General features: G+C 55.6%; 8 protein-coding genes across 8 annotated transcripts; 2 read left to right on the top strand and 6 right to left on the bottom strand.

The window, feature by feature from the left end:
* Nucleotides 1-941: 941 nt before the first annotated feature.
* On the top strand, nt 942-1,337 carry GCG54_00008513 (uncharacterized protein; the record flags this gene model as incomplete). The annotated part of the gene is made up of 3 exons (XM_045408478.1): nt 942-1,022; nt 1,102-1,242; nt 1,302-1,337. 3 exons carry the CDS (start codon nt 942-944, stop codon nt 1,335-1,337), a joined length of 258 nt encoding a protein of 85 aa, XP_045263168.1.
* A 3,597-nt stretch (nt 1,338-4,934) lies between these two features.
* GCG54_00008512 (Cytoplasmic 60S subunit biogenesis factor REI1) lies at nt 4,935-6,023 on the bottom strand (the record flags this gene model as incomplete). Its single annotated transcript, XM_045408477.1, has 1 exon — nt 4,935-6,023. One exon carries the CDS (start codon nt 6,021-6,023, stop codon nt 4,935-4,937), a length of 1,089 nt encoding a protein of 362 aa, XP_045263167.1.
* Nucleotides 6,024-7,031: 1,008 nt separating this feature from the next.
* GCG54_00008511 (putative proline--tRNA ligase C19C7.06) lies at nt 7,032-8,763 on the bottom strand (the record flags this gene model as incomplete). Its single annotated transcript, XM_045408476.1, has 2 exons — nt 7,032-8,277; nt 8,333-8,763. The coding sequence occupies 2 exons, from the start codon at nt 8,761-8,763 to the stop codon at nt 7,032-7,034; spliced, it is 1,677 nt and encodes a 558-aa protein (XP_045263166.1).
* A 549-nt stretch (nt 8,764-9,312) lies between these two features.
* On the top strand, nt 9,313-11,146 carry GCG54_00008510 (T-complex protein 1 subunit alpha; the record flags this gene model as incomplete). The annotated part of the gene is made up of 3 exons (XM_045408475.1): nt 9,313-9,400; nt 9,480-9,565; nt 9,620-11,146. The coding sequence occupies 3 exons, from the start codon at nt 9,313-9,315 to the stop codon at nt 11,144-11,146; spliced, it is 1,701 nt and encodes a 566-aa protein (XP_045263165.1).
* Nucleotides 11,147-11,344: 198 nt separating this feature from the next.
* On the bottom strand, nt 11,345-12,493 carry GCG54_00008509 (uncharacterized protein; the record flags this gene model as incomplete). Its single annotated transcript, XM_045408474.1, has 1 exon — nt 11,345-12,493. One exon carries the CDS (start codon nt 12,491-12,493, stop codon nt 11,345-11,347), a length of 1,149 nt encoding a protein of 382 aa, XP_045263164.1.
* A 1,445-nt stretch (nt 12,494-13,938) lies between these two features.
* On the bottom strand, nt 13,939-14,862 carry GCG54_00008508 (uncharacterized protein; the record flags this gene model as incomplete). Its single annotated transcript, XM_045408473.1, has 1 exon — nt 13,939-14,862. One exon carries the CDS (start codon nt 14,860-14,862, stop codon nt 13,939-13,941), a length of 924 nt encoding a protein of 307 aa, XP_045263163.1.
* Nucleotides 14,863-15,089: 227 nt separating this feature from the next.
* Nucleotides 15,090-15,581, bottom strand: GCG54_00008507 (uncharacterized protein; the record flags this gene model as incomplete). The annotated part of the gene is made up of 3 exons (XM_045408472.1): nt 15,090-15,224; nt 15,278-15,336; nt 15,395-15,581. 3 exons carry the CDS (start codon nt 15,579-15,581, stop codon nt 15,090-15,092), a joined length of 381 nt encoding a protein of 126 aa, XP_045263162.1.
* Nucleotides 15,582-15,963: 382 nt separating this feature from the next.
* Nucleotides 15,964-18,057, bottom strand: GCG54_00008506 (uncharacterized protein; the record flags this gene model as incomplete). The annotated part of the gene is made up of 1 exon (XM_045408471.1): nt 15,964-18,057. The coding sequence occupies one exon, from the start codon at nt 18,055-18,057 to the stop codon at nt 15,964-15,966; it is 2,094 nt and encodes a 697-aa protein (XP_045263161.1).
* Between the last annotated feature and the right edge of the window lie 301 nt (nt 18,058-18,358).

Genomic DNA, 18,358 nt, shown 5'->3' with positions numbered 1-18,358 from the left:
AAATGGTACTTGATAGCAGCTACCTAGAACCGGTCAGTCTTACGTCTTCGTGAGTGAAGAAGACGATTCGATGGCCAGCGGCGAAATGCCAGCCCTAGGAAGCCCATGCGCGGACAGTCATAGGTATCCCTGAGTTTTCAACACTCTTGGTAAAGATTTTATCGCGGGATCCACGGATTCCGAATAATACAGCGCCAGCACGATCGGAATCTCATCCGAGCCGCTTTCCTATCCTGACAGACTTAGTAGGCTTAGCTTCATCCCCGGGATCGCCTTTTGTTGACTTTCATCCACGTATGGGGGACATATTGTAGACGCCTGGTCTAGAACGGTAGTTGAGGCCAGGATTAGGGTCAGTGGGTTTTCTCCACTTTAATGAAGATCATTCACCAAAAGTGTCATCCCCAAGATCGCATTTAAATGAAAGCTGATGGCTAGATGCTTGTTAGACGAGCCTCAGTTCCCTCATGAGAACTTCAACTCATTTTGAACTGACTAGCACCGTTCTCTTTTCACTGGAAATGACTCAATGTCAGAAATAAAGTTTACCCAACACTCTTCAACACGTGGGTTCAGCAAAAATCGTTCTCTTTCATTGCCTTGTCGGTGTCCGGCAGGCCACATGGGCAGACGACTAAGCTGAGCATGACAGTGATTTCACGAGTCAACAACATATTAATTTTCAAACCGCTTAATCACTGCGCTGTTAAGGCCGCAACTATCTACAGTTGATGTCTGAATCGTGTTAGATCGGTATAGTCTTTACCCACATGTGACGGTTGCTCTTCCGAATATAAATCCTCTCATGTTCCCCAGACTTTAGGTAGCTACTCACCCCTCATCCTATCCACATTCATTCATTCATCACATTCACTTTGCAACAGTTTTCATAACGTCTCCAACGAACCCTTTCGTTTAGAACTCACTTTTCAACCTTCAAAATGCGTGCCGCCACTTTCACCGCCGCTGCTGCCTCCCTCATCATGGCTGTTGCTGCCGTTCCCCAGGGCTTCAACTGCAAGGTGCGTACCGATCCGCCTTGAGGGCAACAAGCTCTCGGCCACCTACCCCACCAAGTACGAAATACTAACATTAATCAAGTCTGAGGGTTTCTGCACCTACTCCGACCCCAACTGCAACTTCTGCCTTAACATCGACCCCCCTGCCAAGCTTAAGGTCTGCCAGGCCATCGACCCCACCTACAAGAGCGCCCCTGGCGACATCACTCGTGGTCCTTCTGGCGTATGTCCAACTACAACCCCTCCTCAAAGTTTCATGCTGACTCTCATGCTACTTCATAGGCCGACTTCCAGTGTGTTGTCACTTGCTGCCACTAAACGAAGATGGCGGAAGTTATGGATCTCAAGGGTTGAGTCGATGTCTTTGTATGTTGCAAAGTTCAGTTAGAAAATGGGAAAAGACAGAAACGTGTGAAAATGGTTGCGAGATCAACGTGAAACGGTTCTGAACACGTTAGTCCATGAAGGTATGTGGCATAGGAGAGCGGCTCGCGGCTCTCGGCTGATGGCACGTGGGCAGCCAGCGCGCTTATCCCACACTTACGCAAATAGGATACTGGGGTTCCTTAGTGCATCCTTAAAAGCATTGTACTGGAGGTCGCGGCTCTGTGCAAGGAATGTTGCCCGGTTTCCCCCGCCATCTAGGGGGTGGAGTGCTGTGCCTCCAGGCGTGCCCATCAAGCGTGGACCTGTCCGACTTCACGTATGTATTTGCTTCATATGTTATTCGAACGTTATTACAATTAATTGATCCCTCTGCATACACAAATAACGAATCTCCACGTTTCTTGACACCCGTTTAGGCATAAGCATGCATGGGGCACGTTTTCTGCTGCGCAAAGTCTTTCGCACATTGGACTAAGACGGTCTTTCAATGTCAATCTCCTGAAGTCTTCATTCCGTTATGGCCACGGCATCTCTGCCCTGAAAAGATTGAGATTTAAGAACAAATACTCCAGATCTTCCAGGCCTCTTGTATAGAATTGGTGTGAGGGGGAAACCATCTCACAATTCCGGTCCTTGCTTTGTGGGACATCAAATCAAGCCCTTCGAGTTTGCAAATCCCTGATCTTACTGCTGGCCCGTCTTTGGTAGTACTTCACTGCTTCCGACTTGCTCGTAGTGGCATCTGGGAGAGCAACAAGCTTGTTCCCATCCTCTGTTGGCTCGCGTAGGAAACGTTCGAGGGTGTTCTGTGGTGTCTCGGTGGCGTTGCTTGGGTTATTCGGTGGAACGGAAGAAGTGGTGGCACTGGGTGTCGTGTGGCTATTTTGAGAAGGTTTCTCGATTAGCAAGTTGCACGTATGATCTTATCCATATCGATTGAGAATAGAAACTCACACAGACTGCATGGCTATCTGGTATGCGTTATGCCAGGTGGCAGATGTTCGAGAAATGCAGTAATTGAAGAATCAAATGTGAAATTTCTGATATTGACGCACGAAAATGTCGATCAAATGCCATGGGACGATGTCCTGTTCTTTGAGAAGGTAGGTTACGGTCATGGTGCTCCAGGGCTGTATGAATACTCTCCACTATCACGGATGAAAGATATGGCACAAAAGGGTGTGACGGGGAAATTAGCGTCAAGGCCCGTTCGCTTCGTGAACCCCCAACGAGCTCGATCGATGCGTCTGTGGAAGGGGTTGACCAATGCACGGGGATAGCAAACGGTTGTTGTCGTCCAGCATTGATAGAACATGAGCCATGTGGTGGTTGAATAAGTTGCTCGACCCTGTCAGAATCATGGGAAGCCCCCTATTTGGTCGGGCCCATAGATACCAAGGCAAACACTTTTGGGCTGGCTGCCTGACCTCAGTGAAATACGCGTTCACGAAGATGGCGTTTGTAATGGAAGATGATTGAACCTAGTTGATGAGTTATGCAGAGTCTATAAGCAACGTATATAAGGGGCACTATGTGGGCATAAGGATGGTGATGATGGACAAAAGTATAGCACGTTTTTGAAAGTCTCGTAGGGTGTGATCAAGTCATATGGCAGGACGAGACGTATGATGGTTCGGACCCTTCTGCAGAAAAAGCAAGATTTGTTTTGCATGCAGAGCCGTGGCCGTTCCGCTTGCCACTTGATCCCGGGATCAATAAAAACAGCACTGTTCGAGCATGTTGTCTGATGAAATTTCAGATACAAGAGACAGGCGCAACAGGCTTGCACATTCATACAGGACGCATCAGGCAGTTCTGAGGCCTCCACTGGAGATATACCTGGAACCATCTGCTTATGTCCTACATGAGAAATTGGGATAGTGTGCATGAAAGTCTATGCTGGGAGCACAAATAAGATATGAAGATGAAAGTGGGCATCCTTGGATGCTCCCTTTCCGAATAAGGGAGGGGCTGGCCAGGTGAACTGAGAAAGTAGGGCATATGACATACTGTACCTGGCAACTCGATAGAAAAATAACAACAAAACTAATGAACGTGATGGTTCGCCATTGGCCGCTTGGCCTGCCATCGTATGAGGGGGTTGAGTGAGGCTGTCTAGCTTCTGAACACGAAGGCAAGTCTGACTCTGGGACAACCTGTTGAGGGCAATGGGTGGGAAAGAGGCGTCGGAGGGATCATGTGTTGAGGCCTCACCGAAGACTGCGAAGCCTAGGGGTATCTTTCGCATGTGACGTCGTGATGCCTCCCTTACATTCCAGCTTCATTTGTTGTGACGATGTCTGTCGGGCGGCTGGCTGATTCTCCCTTGACGACCAGCCTTCGGTTCTTTTCGGATCATGTTCGGAGTTCGAAGAGGGGTGGCTTTACTCGAAATGCCAAGCTGTGGGTGTAGACAGGTTGCTGGAAGTACCGTCATGTGCCGTCCAGTCCTTCGACTTCGTGCTGGCTCACGTGATGTGAGTTGTCATGTAAGTCGAAGCTCAGTCCAGGTCATTGAACAGGGAGCTGACTTGCGTAGAGATCTTTTGTATGAGTCTGTTGCAGAATGCAGGATAGAAGGCGAAGGTATGACGGAAAGGAATATGTGGGTAGAGTAAATGCCGAATCAATGTATAATACAAGGAAATCATAAGCTCAAGAGAGGATCCCTTCCAAAGCTTCGGAGGAGTAGGAAGGTTTGATGAAAGTAGAGAAGAGGAAAAGAAGCATGCAGAGAGTCGGGTGAAGGAGCTGCCATTCTATATCACGTTGGCCTGATACCAGGACAACACAAGCTATACTAAACCTCCGAAGTGTTCCGCGATAGTTGATGCAGAGGAATTGCCTCTCACCGGTAGGTATCCAATAGACTCTTAGATTTCAAGACAACCTCTTGCATTCCGTCCGTTATGTTTCTCGGATTGTTTAAGACAATTTAAGACAATGTAAATATCTAAAGTAGGGGTGACTTTCTATTCCTTTCTTAGCTAGCCTCAATCTGCAAGTTCAGGATGAGAGACATCACGGCTTCCAGAGATATGTGGACTGTTCATCCCACCATATCAGATGGCGCTTTCATCCTTCAAACGGGAGGTATGATTGGAGTCAAGCTCACCGTCGAGACTAAGACGTGACCTCCGTGTTGGCGGTCTGGAATTTTCCCTGCCTCTGTGAAGTACCTACTCTTGATATGCATACTGAATGATGACAAAATGGAACGACGGTCTGGAATGACAGCCATCCAACATTCCGCCCTTCAGCGGGTCATCACACACGGCTGCACAACTTCCAGGCTTGGAAGGGAGGGGACTAGTCCTTGTCGTCCTCGTCATCCTTGTCGTCCACCTCGTTCTGACGATTCAGGGTAGCTCAGGCTGATATGGCACTTGTCTCTTCTCACGGCATCAGTCAAGACGTTCATAGAGCTTTAAACCAAGTCAATGAATATGGAAAAACGTAGATTTTGAAGATTAAGTCAAGGACAAATTGACCTTGTCTTTGGCCCAGAATCTATGCTGTATCGTTTACTCAGCCCCACAATCCCACCATAAACTTCGGCCCCATCACATCATCAACCAAATTCAAACGTCCGCTGATGTTCCCCTTCATCTGCAACCTCATATGAGTCCTCCTAGCGGCCCTCTCTGCCTTCTGCAACTGCTTATGCTGCGTCAACAACAAACTCCTCTGCTCCGCAGCCGGAAGATGGGCTAAGGCCATGCGATCGTTGGCACTCAGACGCGTAAGCTGGGTCTCAAACACAGCCTCGCGCTTCTCAGCACGCGTAAGCGCCTTGGAGCTGTTCTTCTTCCCGGGTGCGGTGAGCTGCATGCTCGCCTTGGACTCATCCACATCCGCGCCCTCGGGGAGAAGGTTGTCACCAGACGATGTCTCGCCAAGCTTCCTGCGAGGACGCGATGGTGCTGGGGCGGAGCGGTGGGAGAGCGTCTTTCCGGAAGGCAGGCGAATGGAGCTGCCCTCCTCGATGGCGTCGGAAATGGCCTTGCGTGTCTTGCCTGCCTCGTCTGCTTCCTCCTCGTCGATCGCGGGTTTCTCATAAAAGTCTCTGTATTCAGAGTCCTCAGCGTGAATATCGAAGCGGCAGTGGTTTTTGCCCTTCATATGCTGTTGGACCGCGGCGGGCGTGCGGCGTTGCGTCCCACATTGAAGGCATTCGCGGTACCCGAAGACGACGAGGTGGAGATATCGCACCAGAGTCTCGAGATCGACGAGGAGTCTCTCCTTGTCGGGGATGAACATGCCATGTAACTTGTGCATGTGCGCGACATTCTCCTCAAAGCTTTCTGAGACTGTGTTGCAGAAAAGACATTCCTCGGGGACGAATTCGGGCTCGGCGTCCGTCTCGACATCGGAGGCGGAGGATGAGGAGTCTTCCGATGAGGGCTCCGTGGTGGGGCTAGTCGGGGCGGCGGCCACCACAGCGGCGTGTTGCTCCGCTGTGATGGGTTCCAGCTCGGCGATGCGGCGCTTGAGATTCGTGACATGCCATTGGCTCTTTGAATGTGCTCGGCGAGTATCCGGATTGTCGAACCGGACGTCGCATGTACCGCAGAATGTTGCAGAGAGCTTGAAATGGGATGTGGTTGATTGCTCCATGGCTGCGGTTGTGTTGGTGTTGGCGGTGTTAGTGGTTATTGCGCCGACCATTAGGTGCGTTTGCGATGAACTTAAGACGGGTAGACTGTGATCTCTGTGAGTGGACTTGATTGCTTGATTTGTTTGGTGATTTGAAGCTGTCTACGATGAAGAACCAATCTGCTTTATACTTTATGGTACTACCTGGAACAAAGCCCATGGCGGAAAATAAAACGCTGACGCTCAAGGATGGCCGAGACTTCTCGATCCACAGCCGCATCTCGACTTCAATTGGCGAATCAGAATTGTGTTACCAACGCATTGTCGAAGCAAACTCATTTCGACATCATCATCGGTCGACACCTCGCTGCAAGACAAATCCTCTGAGTCAAAATGCGGAGCCCGTTTGGCATTATTGTGTCGGCTGCGATACTAATCACTAACAGAATTACTGGGTGACGGCGGTTTCTGTCACGTCTATTCGATAAGGGACTGGTAACACATCAGATTGGACAAAGGCGCTGAAAATGAGTCACCCACCATCATGGTTTAGGAGGGTCGAGACCTGCCTCTTCGGGACTGGTCTGGGGTACCAATTGAATGAGCCATCATGAGTCGACCCACTGGCGGTCCGGGTGACAGGGGGGCGCAGTCGACCGTGCCGAAGTCAATTGCGGGTTGCTTCTCCGAAGTTTACAGGGTCCACTACGGCGACCAGCCGGAGTCTGTTAATTGCCACAACCCGCCTGGGAGATGATTCTTGTCCTGTTTTCACCATTGCGCGTTGCATGTCCGACACGATGCTTCACTGGAGGGTCGAGGAAAAACTTAATGAACTTGGTATCGAATGACTTTTTACCTGCATGTTTCTACTTCCCCTCGCTAATTCTGGAGAAACCACATCATGCTCGACCCTCTACCTCTCTCCTCTAGCAACGCATGACATGAATCAAATCCGCCGTGGGTCTCGTTATCCGATAATGTCCCAAAATGCTCAACCCGCAACTCCCCGAATAACATCCCCATCTTTTAGTAGCTGCGTCCGAACATGACCCACTCCTTGGCGAAGTCCTTGCAGTCGGGGTTCAGACACTTGGTCTCGCCAGCAACGAGGCCCTCGGGCTGATCGAAAGGACGGCAGAGGGACTTCATGCCCATGGTAGGCTGCTTCTTACCCTCAGGGAGGGTGGCGTTCTCAGGGGGCTCGCTGTTGGTCAACTCCTTGATGCGGTCCTCGCACTTCTCAGCCAGGCAGTGGGGGATGACGACAACGTTCTTGGTGTCCAGGGCAGGGATAACCTTCTCCCAGTCGTTGAGAACCAGACGGTGCTCGTCGAAGGACTTCTTGGCCTTCTGGTACATGTCGGACTGGATGGTCTCGAGGAGCTCAGGGACCTTGGTGGAGAGCTCGGCCAAGGGGATGGTGCCCTTCTCACCGGTATCACGGCGAGCAAAGCTGACAACCTGGTTGGCCATGTCCTTGGGGCCGAACTCGAGACGGAGAGGGACACCGCGCAGCTCCCAGTCGTTGAACTTCCAGGCGGGAGTGTAGCCCTCCCTCAAGTCAGACTCGGCGCGGAGGCCGGCCTTGCGCAGCTCGTTGCGGAGGTCGTCGGTCTTGCCCTCGAGCTTCTCACGGTCCTCGGGAGTGGTCTTGGCAGTGATACCGACGGCGATGAGGATGACCTGGGTCTTAGCGATGCGAGGAGGGAGGACGAGACCCTTGTCGTCACCGTGGATCATGACCATGACACCAATGACGCGGGTAGACAGACCCCAAGAGTTCTGCCAGACGTGGATCTTCTCGCCCTTCTTCTCGGGGTTCTCGACGGTGATGTCGAACATCTTGGAGAAGTTCTGACCCAAGCAGTGAGAGGTGGCACCCTGGATACCACGGCCGTTGGACGGGATGTAACCCTCGACAGTGGTAGTGTAGTAACCACCAGCAAACTTCTCCTTCTCGGTCTTGGTGCCGCGAACGACAGGGACGGCGAGAAGCTCCTCGTAGACACCAGCGTAGAGCTCGAGAATCTCGCGGACCTCAACACCGGCAAGCTCCTCGGTAAGGTGGGCGGTGTGGCCCTCCTGCCACAGGAACTCTCTTGTGCGGAGGAAAGGGGTAGTCTGCTTGGCTTCCCAGCGGACGACGGAGTTCCACTGGTTCAGGCGGAAGGGAAGGTCGCGATGGCTGCGAATCCACTTGGAGTAGTAAGGGTACATGACAGCCTCGGAGGTGGGACGAACCGCAACGGGGACCTCGAGGTCCTTGTCACCGCTAAAAGGGTTGTTAGTCGGGGCAGAGGCGATTTCGGAGGGAGAGGTTGACTTACGCCTTGGTGACCCAGGCCAATTCAGGGGCAAAACCCTCAACGTGGTCCTTCTCCTTCTCGAGAGACTTGGAGGAGAGGAAGATGGGGAAGCTGGTCTCGTCGACACCCATGGCCTCAATGCGCTCTGAGAACCACTTGCGGATGACACCCCAGATGTACATGGAGGCCGGGCGCAGAATGAAGAAGCCAGCAATCTCGTTGTAGTACTCGACCATCTCGGCCTTGAGAACGACCTCCTGGTACCACATGGAAAAGTCCTCGTTCTTCTTCACAGTGATGCCGATGATGTCGTCCGTCTTCTTCTTGCCGCCGACAACAGGAAGGGCGGCTTGCTTGGCAGCCTTCGCAGCCTTCTCGGCCGCCATCTTGGCCTGCTTCTCGGCCTTCTTCAAGGCGCTCTTGGATTGCTCGGGGGCAGCAGCGTCGGCCATGTTTGCGATTGTGACTGCGGATCGCAGGTTCGTCACGGGAAGGGTATCGGCTTATAGAATTGGCGGCGTGGTGCCCAGGTCGGCCTGAGTCACTCGAGATTTTGGGCAGAGATGGCGGTGCGATACAGCGGAAAATCTGCCCCGCACTAAAATGTGAGTCGTGTGTCGAGCTGTTGGGCGCGAGGGAGGTGAGGGGTCAATTGGCAGCCACAGGGGACCAGACCGGGGGCCCGAGCGCTCATCAGGGGTGGGTCTTATCACTGTGATCGTGGGGAATCTGCACTGTATCGCCAGTACTAAAATGGCCGCAGAGCAGTGCTTATCTCCAAGCACGGCACGGTCCTTATCGACAGCGCACCTCACCAGCCACAGCTCCCCGGTTCCTGGAACAACTCGGGTCCGAAAAAAAGTTGCGTCGAGGGGACAAGGCAGGCACAGCGCAGAAGCTTCTATTGCTGTCCAGGCCACACCGACGAGCTACCCAAAATCCACCCTCCACCACCTCCCTATCCCGCGATTCACCATTATTGCAGGCAGTGAGGACCAAAAATGGCGTCCATGTTCGAGCAGTCAGGGAGCGGCACCCTTTTCCTCGGTGGCCAGAAGATTTCCGGCGCTGACATCAGAGACCAGAACGGTATGTCGCCGCTGTTGTTGCTTCGCTTGCTGCGACCCCCGGCTACAGCTTCACCCATGCTGACAAAACAAACTCCCAGTCCTCGCGACCCAAGCTATCGCAAATGTCGTCAAGAGCTCATTCGGCCCCAGCGGCCTCGACAAGATGATGGTCGACGATATTGGTGTACGTTCGGCGGCCCCCCTTCCCCCCCTGGACCCCGCTTAACCCCCGGCGTAGGATGTCACGGTCACGAACGACGGCGCTACCATCCTCAGCTTGTTGGACGTCGAGCACCCCGCTGGCAAGATCTTGGTCGACCTGGCACAACAACAAGACAAGGAGGTCGGCGATGGCACCACGTCCGTTGTCCTCATCGCCGCCGAGCTGCTGCGCAGAGGCAACGAGCTTATGAAGAACCGCATACACCCCACTACCATCATCACCGGCTACCGACTTGCCCTCCGCGAGGCCGTTAAGTACATGAACGAGAACATTAGCATCAAGGTCGAGAACCTCGGTCGCGAATCCCTCATCAACATTGCCAGGACCTCCATGTCCAGCAAGATCATCGGTGCCGACTCCGAGTTCTTCGCTAACATGGTTGTCGATGGCATGCTCGCCGTCAAGACCACGAACAACCGCAACGAGACGAAATACCCCGTCAAGGCTGTGAACATCCTGAAGGCACACGGAAAGGGCTCGCTGGAGTCCGTTCTGGTCAAGGGCTACGCTCTCAACTGCACAGTCGCTTCCCAGGCCATGCCTACGAGAATAACAGACGCCAAGATTGCTGTGTTGGATATGAACCTGCAAAAGGAGCGTATGAAGTTGGGTGTTCAGATTACCGTCGATGACCCGACGCAACTGGAGCAGATCCGCGCGAGAGAGTCTGGCATGATCTTGGAGAGGGTAGACATGATCCTGAAGGCTGGTGCCAACGTTATTCTTACCACCAAGGGTATCGACGATATGGTGCTGAAGACTTTCGTTGAGAGGGGCGCTATGGGTGTTCGCAGATGCAAGAAGGAGGACCTCCGCAGAATTGCCAAGGCTACCGGCGCTACCCTTCTCAGCACACTCTCCGACCTTAACGGCGACGAGAAGTTCGACCCGGCGTACCTTGGACACGCCGACGAGGTTGTTCAGGAGCGCATCTCAGACGATGAGTGCATTCTCGTCAAGGGCACCAAGACCCACTCCTCAGCATCCATTATCCTCCGCGGTCCCAACGACTTCACTCTGGACGAGATGGAGCGCTCTATCCACGACTCCCTCAACGCCGTCAAGAGAACGCTCGAGAGTGGCAGCATCGTGCCTGGTGGCGGTGCCGTCGAGACTGCTCTGCACATCTACCTCGAGGAGTTTGCCGGTACTGTCGGTTCCCGCGAGCAGTTGGCCATCGGCGAGTTCGCCCAGTCCCTGCTCGTTATCCCCAAGACCCTGGCTGTCAATGCGGCCAAGGACGCCTCAGAGCTCGTCGCCCAGCTGCGTTCTCGGCACGCACTCTCTCAGCGCATCCAGGAGGGTGAGGGCAACGATGACGAGAAGATTGTCGCCCGCAAGAAGGCGTACAAGAACTACGGTCTGGACCTGACGAAGGGCAAGGTTATTGACGAGGTCAAGGCGGGTATTTTGGAGCCCAGCATCAGCAAGATCCGGCAACTCAAGAGTGCCGTGGAGGCTTGCATCAGCATCATGCGTATCGATACCCTGATCAAGCTGGATCCCGAGCAGAGGGCGGAGGATGACGGTCACGGTCACTAATGCGGCGGCGTATGTGAAAATAAAACAATCAAAAATGGGCCACGTGGGAAGTGATCAAGGTTAGACGGTTCATAGATCATTTGTTAATGATACCTTGCCATGCCAATTTGGACGCTTGTCCTGTACTCCGAATTCCGTTCCGTATAATGGATTCCCCACACCCGTGATATGCATGTTCCGTGTATGATGATTTGTCGTCTAGCACCAACCAAACTTCTCGTTCAGCACCCACTCCACATCCCCATCGCCGTAAAACATCAGGCTCGCAATGCTATCAGTCTCTCTTTCAACAAACTCGTGGGGGATGCCCGCCTTTTCAATCAGCCCCCTCACTCTGGAGTCGGGGTTCCACAGCTCGATGTTGTTCGACTTCCACTCGGCTGCCTCTGCTCTCGCCAGCGTCAAGAGCTCGTGAATAGCCTCCTGAACATACTCATCGCTGCTGTTTTCATTCTCCATGACCAACCTCAAAATATGCATGGTGTTGCCTTCAGGCTTCTTCAATCCGCCATAGTATCCCCTCGTCCACACCGCCCACACCCTCTCCCCGCGCTCCCCGACAACAGCTCCTCTCACCGTCGGTGTCTTTCCAAAAATGTGCTTGGTCATGAAGTCCTCGCGCATCAAGTGCCACAAGATAGCATCAATATCCGGCAGCAACGACACCCGCGTCTTGCTCCCCTTGGACTCCTTCGACAGCCTCGCCCGCAGCAGCTTCTCGTCGACGTGGCTCAGCTCCGCCAGCTCGTGGTATCCCACCGGCTTCGCCTTGCTGCCCTCCTTCTGCCCCTCGGCCCTGGGCTGCGGCGGGAACGACAGGTGCGCGCTCTCGTACGGGTGCCAGCCCTGCTTCGCGTAGAACTTCTTGCCAATGTCGGAGAAGAGCACGGAGAAGGCGACCTCGCCGTTCCGGATGTCGCCCCACTGCTCGCCCTTGGCCATGCGCGCGCCCTGCCAGCCGCCGAGGCGCGGGCCGAGCAGGCTCATCATGGTGGAGGCGTAGCCCTTGCCGCGGTGCTCGGGCTCGGTGAAGACGGAGGCGATGCCGTGGGCGACGGCCTCGGCGACGGAGCCGTCGGGCTTCGCGGCGAGGGCGCGCTTGCGGATGCTCTCGCAGGACGAGAGGATGGGGCGGGCGTCGGGCGGCAGCGAGGGGTCGGTCAGGATCCACTGGGTGATGCCGCCGTTGCGGCTCATGGGCACGGTGGTGAGGTACTCCTCGCGGCGGAGGTACTCGTCCAGCTCGAGGGCGGCGCCCCATTTCTGGTGCGTCGAGGTCCAGACGCGCAGCCGCTCGGCGGGCGTGGGCGTGGTGAGGATGAGGTCGGCCTCCTGCGTCGAGCCCATGGTGCCTATCTTTCTGCGCGGTGTCTGCTGGGTTTGGTGTTGTTGTTTCTTGCCAATTGGGTCCCGCTTTTGGTCAGCTGTTTCAATGGGAGAGTTGGAATGTGGGAGAGACAGAGTCACGGCATCGTGGAGGCACCGGAGGTGGGTGGGAAGGACAAAGCACAGTCCTTATCAAGACATTTGGGGACCTTTCTTTCGGGGAGAGGTGCCCCACCAAAGACGATCGCGGCGATGGCGGGGAAGACCCAGCGAAACCCCAGGATTGAGACAGGCCCAGTTCAAGCCTCTACCTGGCATAAGGTCCAGGCGGCCTTGCAAGGGGAGGGACCACGGGGGGTGGAGGCGGCCCCAGCGATACGGGACGGCGCAATGTGGCACGTTTTGGGAGGGGGAGGAGGGACATCGCAGGGCCCAGCGCCAGCTCGGATTCGAGACACAAAGAAACGTGGATTCGGGAGAGACGAGTATGGCAAAGGTACACTAACACGCCCGTCTCACCAGCCTGGAGGAAGGGTCGAGGTCAGCAGGCCCACACGAACGTGATGAAGGCAAGCCAAGCGGATGCTCGTCTTACGTCACGGGACGAGGCTAGCGGTGAAGTAAGGACGTCTGGCTTCGAGAAGTGATACTGTTTGGTTCTGGTACATACGGTATGTGTTGTGTAGTGTAGCATAGGTAGGTGTAGGCAAGGTACTTTTCTTCATCTGAATGTCCCATGTTGCTTGCCTGTTTCGAAGAGCGCAGTGCCTTGGAACTCTAGGCCTGTTTTTTTAGGTAATTATTTGGCAACTGGGTCCCCCTCTATCTTATCCTGCCTGCCGCTACGGTGCGGAAGGGAGCGTAGGGAGCAACTGAGCAAGGGAACGCACTCGCAATGAGGCAGGTCACGCCGGGCGGTGCGCCGCGGGACCACATCCGAGCCGGCGGAAGCCGATGATAGGCGGGGCGCCGCGGGGCCGGTTTGACGCGGGCGCAGCGGGGTGGAGCTTTCCTCACACACAGCTGCCTCGTACGTCTAGTCACTGCAGGCATGTACTTTTGTATCTTTGTATCTTTGCAGACCTTGTAGAGTGGGAGAAGACAGTTCGTGACCGGGCTGGAGCGAGGGATGCCCTGGTCTGCGTTAGTCGGCTGACTTGGCTGAACTTCCGGACGAGACGTAAACGTCGGGGCGCTTGTGTGATCTTGTCTTGGCTGTTGGCTCTGCGGGTGATGGTGTTGTCGATGGTGTTCATGCGCCGCCCGCAGTAAGGGTCCGGCATTCTTCCAGGTAACGGACTAGTTTGTTGGCTAAGATTGTGCGTGTCTCTCTCTGTCCGTGGAGGATGTGTCGAGTACGCCTTCTTTTCAGCTTTGCAACTGCGTTATCAACTCCAAGTAAACCAGCCACCGCTAGTTCTTCCATGGCCAGAATCCCACCTTATCTGTTGCATGTCACCAGGAAATCAAACTCTATCAAACAGAAACGTCCCTCCACCTTCCATTCCCGTCGCACCCCTGTCCCGCAAAACCCGAACAACCGCACCGTGACCCCTCGCAGCCGCGCCCTGCAACGCCGTCTGCCCACCAGCAGCAGTCCATCCGCCAGATCCAGCCTCGATCTCGGCCCCGGCATCCAGCAACATCTCGCACATGCGAACGTGACCCCCCTCCGCCGCCGCATGCAGCGCCCTCCCGCCCTTGAACCTGCTCCCCTCGGCATTCACATCCGCCCCGGCGCCCAGCAGCGTCGCGGCCATCGCCTCGTCCCCGTGAAGCGCCGCCACCTGCAGCGCCGTGAAGCCCTTGTGCCGGCACGCAGGCGCGTTGACGTTCGCCCCGTGATCCCTCAGCAGTGTCCTAACTATCCCCGCGAACCCGTGCGCCGCCGCCGCCTGCAGCGCCGTCCGTCCCGCCGTCTTGGCCGGCGCCGCGTTCGCGTCCGCCCCGTGATCCAGCAGCAGCGCGACCACGTCACTCAGTCCCGCGGAGCACGCAGACTGCAGCGCCGTCGCGCCGTAGTACCTCGTCGCCGGCGCGTTCACGTCCGCGCCCTTGTCGAGGAGCATCCTGACGATGGAAATGTCCGGCTGCCCGCTCGCAATCTGCAGCGCGTTGCGCGCGTCGTTGTTGCCGGGGGCAGCGTCGACGTCCGCCCCGGCGTCCAGGAGCGCCGATACCACATCGGTGTGCGATCCCAAGCAGGCCGCCTGGAGCGCGGTGCGCCCGTAGTAACCCTGCGGCGGGGCGTTGATGTCGGCGCCGGAGGCGATGGCTAGGCGCACTGCCGGGAGGTCGCCGTCCCGGGCTGCCTTTTGGAGAGGCGTCCAGCAATCGTCCTCGTCTGGCTGTACATCTTCTGAAATGTCCTCCTCTGTAATGCCTTGCATTTTCAAGGCGTGAAGTAGACAGGGAGTTGCCGCGAAACAGGTGAGAAACGAGGGGTGAGATTTAAAGTAGTCCGGCCTTTGCATGGGTGACGGAAATGCGGCACAGTTGACATCTCGTATCAAAAGTTCCTCGGATTATTGGACAAAGTGCGAGGTGTTGACCTTGATGCGATATTTATTATTCTGTGAAGCTACGCCCTTTGATGCACATTATGACGATTGACGCCCTAATCTTCAGTTTCCTTCTTCTTCTTGGACTCGCTCTTCTTTTCCGGCTCTCCCTTCTTCGGCTCATTCTTGGAGCCGGCCTCATTCTCATAATCACCACCCTGCTTCTCATACTCTTTGGCAAGCTTGGATGCCTGGGTAGTTGTTAGTGATTGGCTCCCGTTCATATCACAATATGCAGACTAACCTTCCATGCTGACCATTGTCCCTCGCCGCCGCCAGACTTATTAGGCTCTTGCTTAATTTCTATAATCAAAATTTCAGTTTAGTGTTTTCAAATATCGCGGCTTCTCGTGATCCTTACCTTCCTTGATCTCCTCCCTCAGCTCAGGATCGGTGGGCTTCCCTTTTGACGAAGGCATTCTGGTGGCAGTGTACGTTGAAAAGTTGCTTGTGCGATTGGTTGTTTGATAGGTCCAAAGTGACAATTGAGACCGAGCTTGCTGTTGCTTGAAACCTCGCAACACCTTCACAAGAGACGAACTGGCCATTTTTGAACTCAACAACAGGTCTTCACAAAGCGCTGTATCATGGCTCTAAAACAAGCTGACACCGGATGATGACGCTCAATGACGCCTACATCGCCAGCCACTCCCGCTGCCAGGGAACCACTAACGGACCGGTAGGACCCACACCCAGGTCCGTGCCGTCCCGGCCGCTCGGTGCGGGAACCCACGCTCGCGGTGCCTTTCCAGGCCATCAAGGTCCCTCTCACAGCATAAGGTATCCCGTCTCAGTCTAAATCGCAAAACTTTTGTATTCCTCCCGTGATACTCTATCCAGACGTCTAAGCATAAAGACCTTCTCTGGGTCCGTGTCATGTCATCATGATCCTACGCTGTCTCTCCATCATGACACCGAAAATGATCCCAATCAGTGGATCGAAACCGGCTCAAACTCGACTCCCTCCTCGACTGCCTCGCCATCCATGATACCGTGCACGTACGCCGTACCCACGATGCGTCTCAGCCCCTCCCGCTCAGCGCTCTTCCTCAGCACAAACGGCGCGTTGCATCCCTTCATAACCCAAACCTCGTCGCCGGCCTCGCACCCGTCAGGCACCATGGCGACGTACTTCTCACCCTTAGCCAGCACCAGATCCAGCGCGGAGCGCGTGGTGAAGACGCGGTTGATGAGGATCTGCGCCGCCGCCACGAGGGCCTCATTGGCCTCCTCCGCCGAGCGCCCCGCCAGCTCGATCTCGCGGCGCAGCACGTCGCGCTCCGCCCGCTCGGGGTCGAGGTCGTCCTCCTCGACGGCCGTGCAGAAGCGGTACGCCAGCTTCAGCGTCGCCATCGGGACCTCCTCCTCCTCCGCCTCGGCGCGGAAGAAGGTCAGCGTCCGTAGCACGGCCTCCAGCCCGGACTCGCCAGTTGGGTACGTCGCCTTCTCGAAGCCCGGGATCTTCTCGAGGATCTTGGAAAGCGTGAGAATGTCCTTCTTCACCCAGATGGAGGGCCGGTCGGCGTGCAGGTGCGCCGCGCGGGGCACGCCGCTCATCTGCGCGAGGGTGTCGACCTTGACGCCCTTGAGCAGGAGGACGTCCTCGTCGTCGTTGGGGTCGAAGCCGAAGTCGAAGTCGGTCTCGCCCGCGGCCTCGGACTCGGCGGCGTCGGCGACGGTCATGCGATGCCAGGGCCGGCGGAAGTCGGGCAGCCAGGAGGGGAACTTGTTGGCGCTTCCGTTGAGGTGCTCCGCGATGCCGGCGTGGTCGAGGAGCTCCTCGCTGAAGGGCTCGTGGAACAGGGTGCGTCCGAAGCGGAGGGCGGTCTCTTCGAACTTCTCCGAGTAGTCGGGGCGGAACTCTTCCCTGTCGCCGTCGGCGGCCAGGCCGAGGAGGGCGAAGTAGTAATCGCGTGGGTCAGCGGCCTCGACCTCGCGGAAGGAGAGGAGAAGACTGAGGAGCTCGGTGGAGCGCTTCGGGTCATCGTCCTCGTCTTCAGACTCCCACTCTTCCTCACTGCCCTCAGCGGCCTCTTTGCCGTGGTCATGTCCCTCGTGATCGTGCTCATGTTCGTCATCTCCACCGCAGCAGCCGTCTCCGTGCTCATGATCATGCTCATCATCATCACCACAGCATCCATCCTCTTGTGCGTTTCCCCTCATAGCACCAAGCTGGTAGAACCGCAGTCTTTGGGCCATGTTCGCCATCAAATCCGCCGCGCTCTCCACCTCTTCGCCCTTCTCATCAATCAGCGGCCAAGGCGGGCTCTCGGGCTCCTCCAGCGCGATCGTAGCAGGCCAAAGCTGCGCCCAGTTCACCGTCTTCTCTCCGCAAATCATCAACACATCTCTCGCGAGAATAAATTCCTGCACGATCCACACCCTCTTAAACCACGCCCGGTTCCAGAACCGCGACACAGCCAGCCAGCGCTTGTCACCCTCAGCCGGCAGCTCCGCCTCCGCGCCGGTCGGCGCATCGGGGACGGGCTTGCCGAGTGAGTCCTCCATAAACGCGCGCGCGCCGGCGTTGAGCTCGTTGGGGATGCTGACGCGCCAGTACTTCTCAATCAAGTCCATCGCATCGCTGCTGCCGTCGGCCTCCTCGCCGAGGTATGCCAGGGCGCGGCGCGCGCTGACGTAGATGTCGTGCATGAGCATGACCTGCGCCTGCTTCTCGGCGGCGTTGGCCTGGTTGATGCATAGCGCATCGACCCAGAGCTGGCGCGGGCGGTCTTGGAGGCGCACGCGCTTCAGGCAGGTGAAGAGGTTCTCTGTGATGGACACCTCGGTGGATGAGATGGTGATGCTGCGCGGGGTGTCGTTGGAGCCCCAGACGTAAGAGACGGCCTCGTAGGAGTCGGCCGACTCGGGTAGTTCGCCATCGTGCTTGGAGGCCTCGTCGATGTAAAGGTCGATAGGTCGGACGATAAGCTCACCCTTGAGGGGTTCGTCGAATTTTCCGGGCGCGAGCGAGAGGATTCTGAAATCCCGCTCGCCGAGGGCCGTGTGGTCAAATCCAGCCATGGCGAGAAAAAATCGAAGATTCACTCAGCTAAACGGTTTGCTGGGAGTGTTTTTTCGATTTTTTGGTGGATGTGAAGGGTGACTGAGTAAGGTGAAAAATTCAGCGTTTGGTTTTGGAGATGTGGAGTGAAGTTGGAGATGAGATCCAGGAAAACGCTGCATGAAGATTCCCACAGTGGGCGAAATGATTTTCATTGGCGGCAAGCGCTAAGCAGTTGCAAATAAGCCACGACCTGGTGGACTGAAAAAAGTGTGTATATGCATTTTTCTCATGATGATTGGAATTTTATTTCCAAGTAAA

The sequence above is a fragment of the Colletotrichum gloeosporioides genome (assembly GCF_011800055.1).
Source record: "Colletotrichum gloeosporioides strain Lc1 chromosome Unknown consensus_52, whole genome shotgun sequence".
Classification (NCBI taxonomy): Eukaryota; Fungi; Ascomycota; class Sordariomycetes; order Glomerellales; family Glomerellaceae; genus Colletotrichum; species Colletotrichum gloeosporioides.
This window is presented reverse-complemented; position numbering and strand designations above follow the sequence as displayed.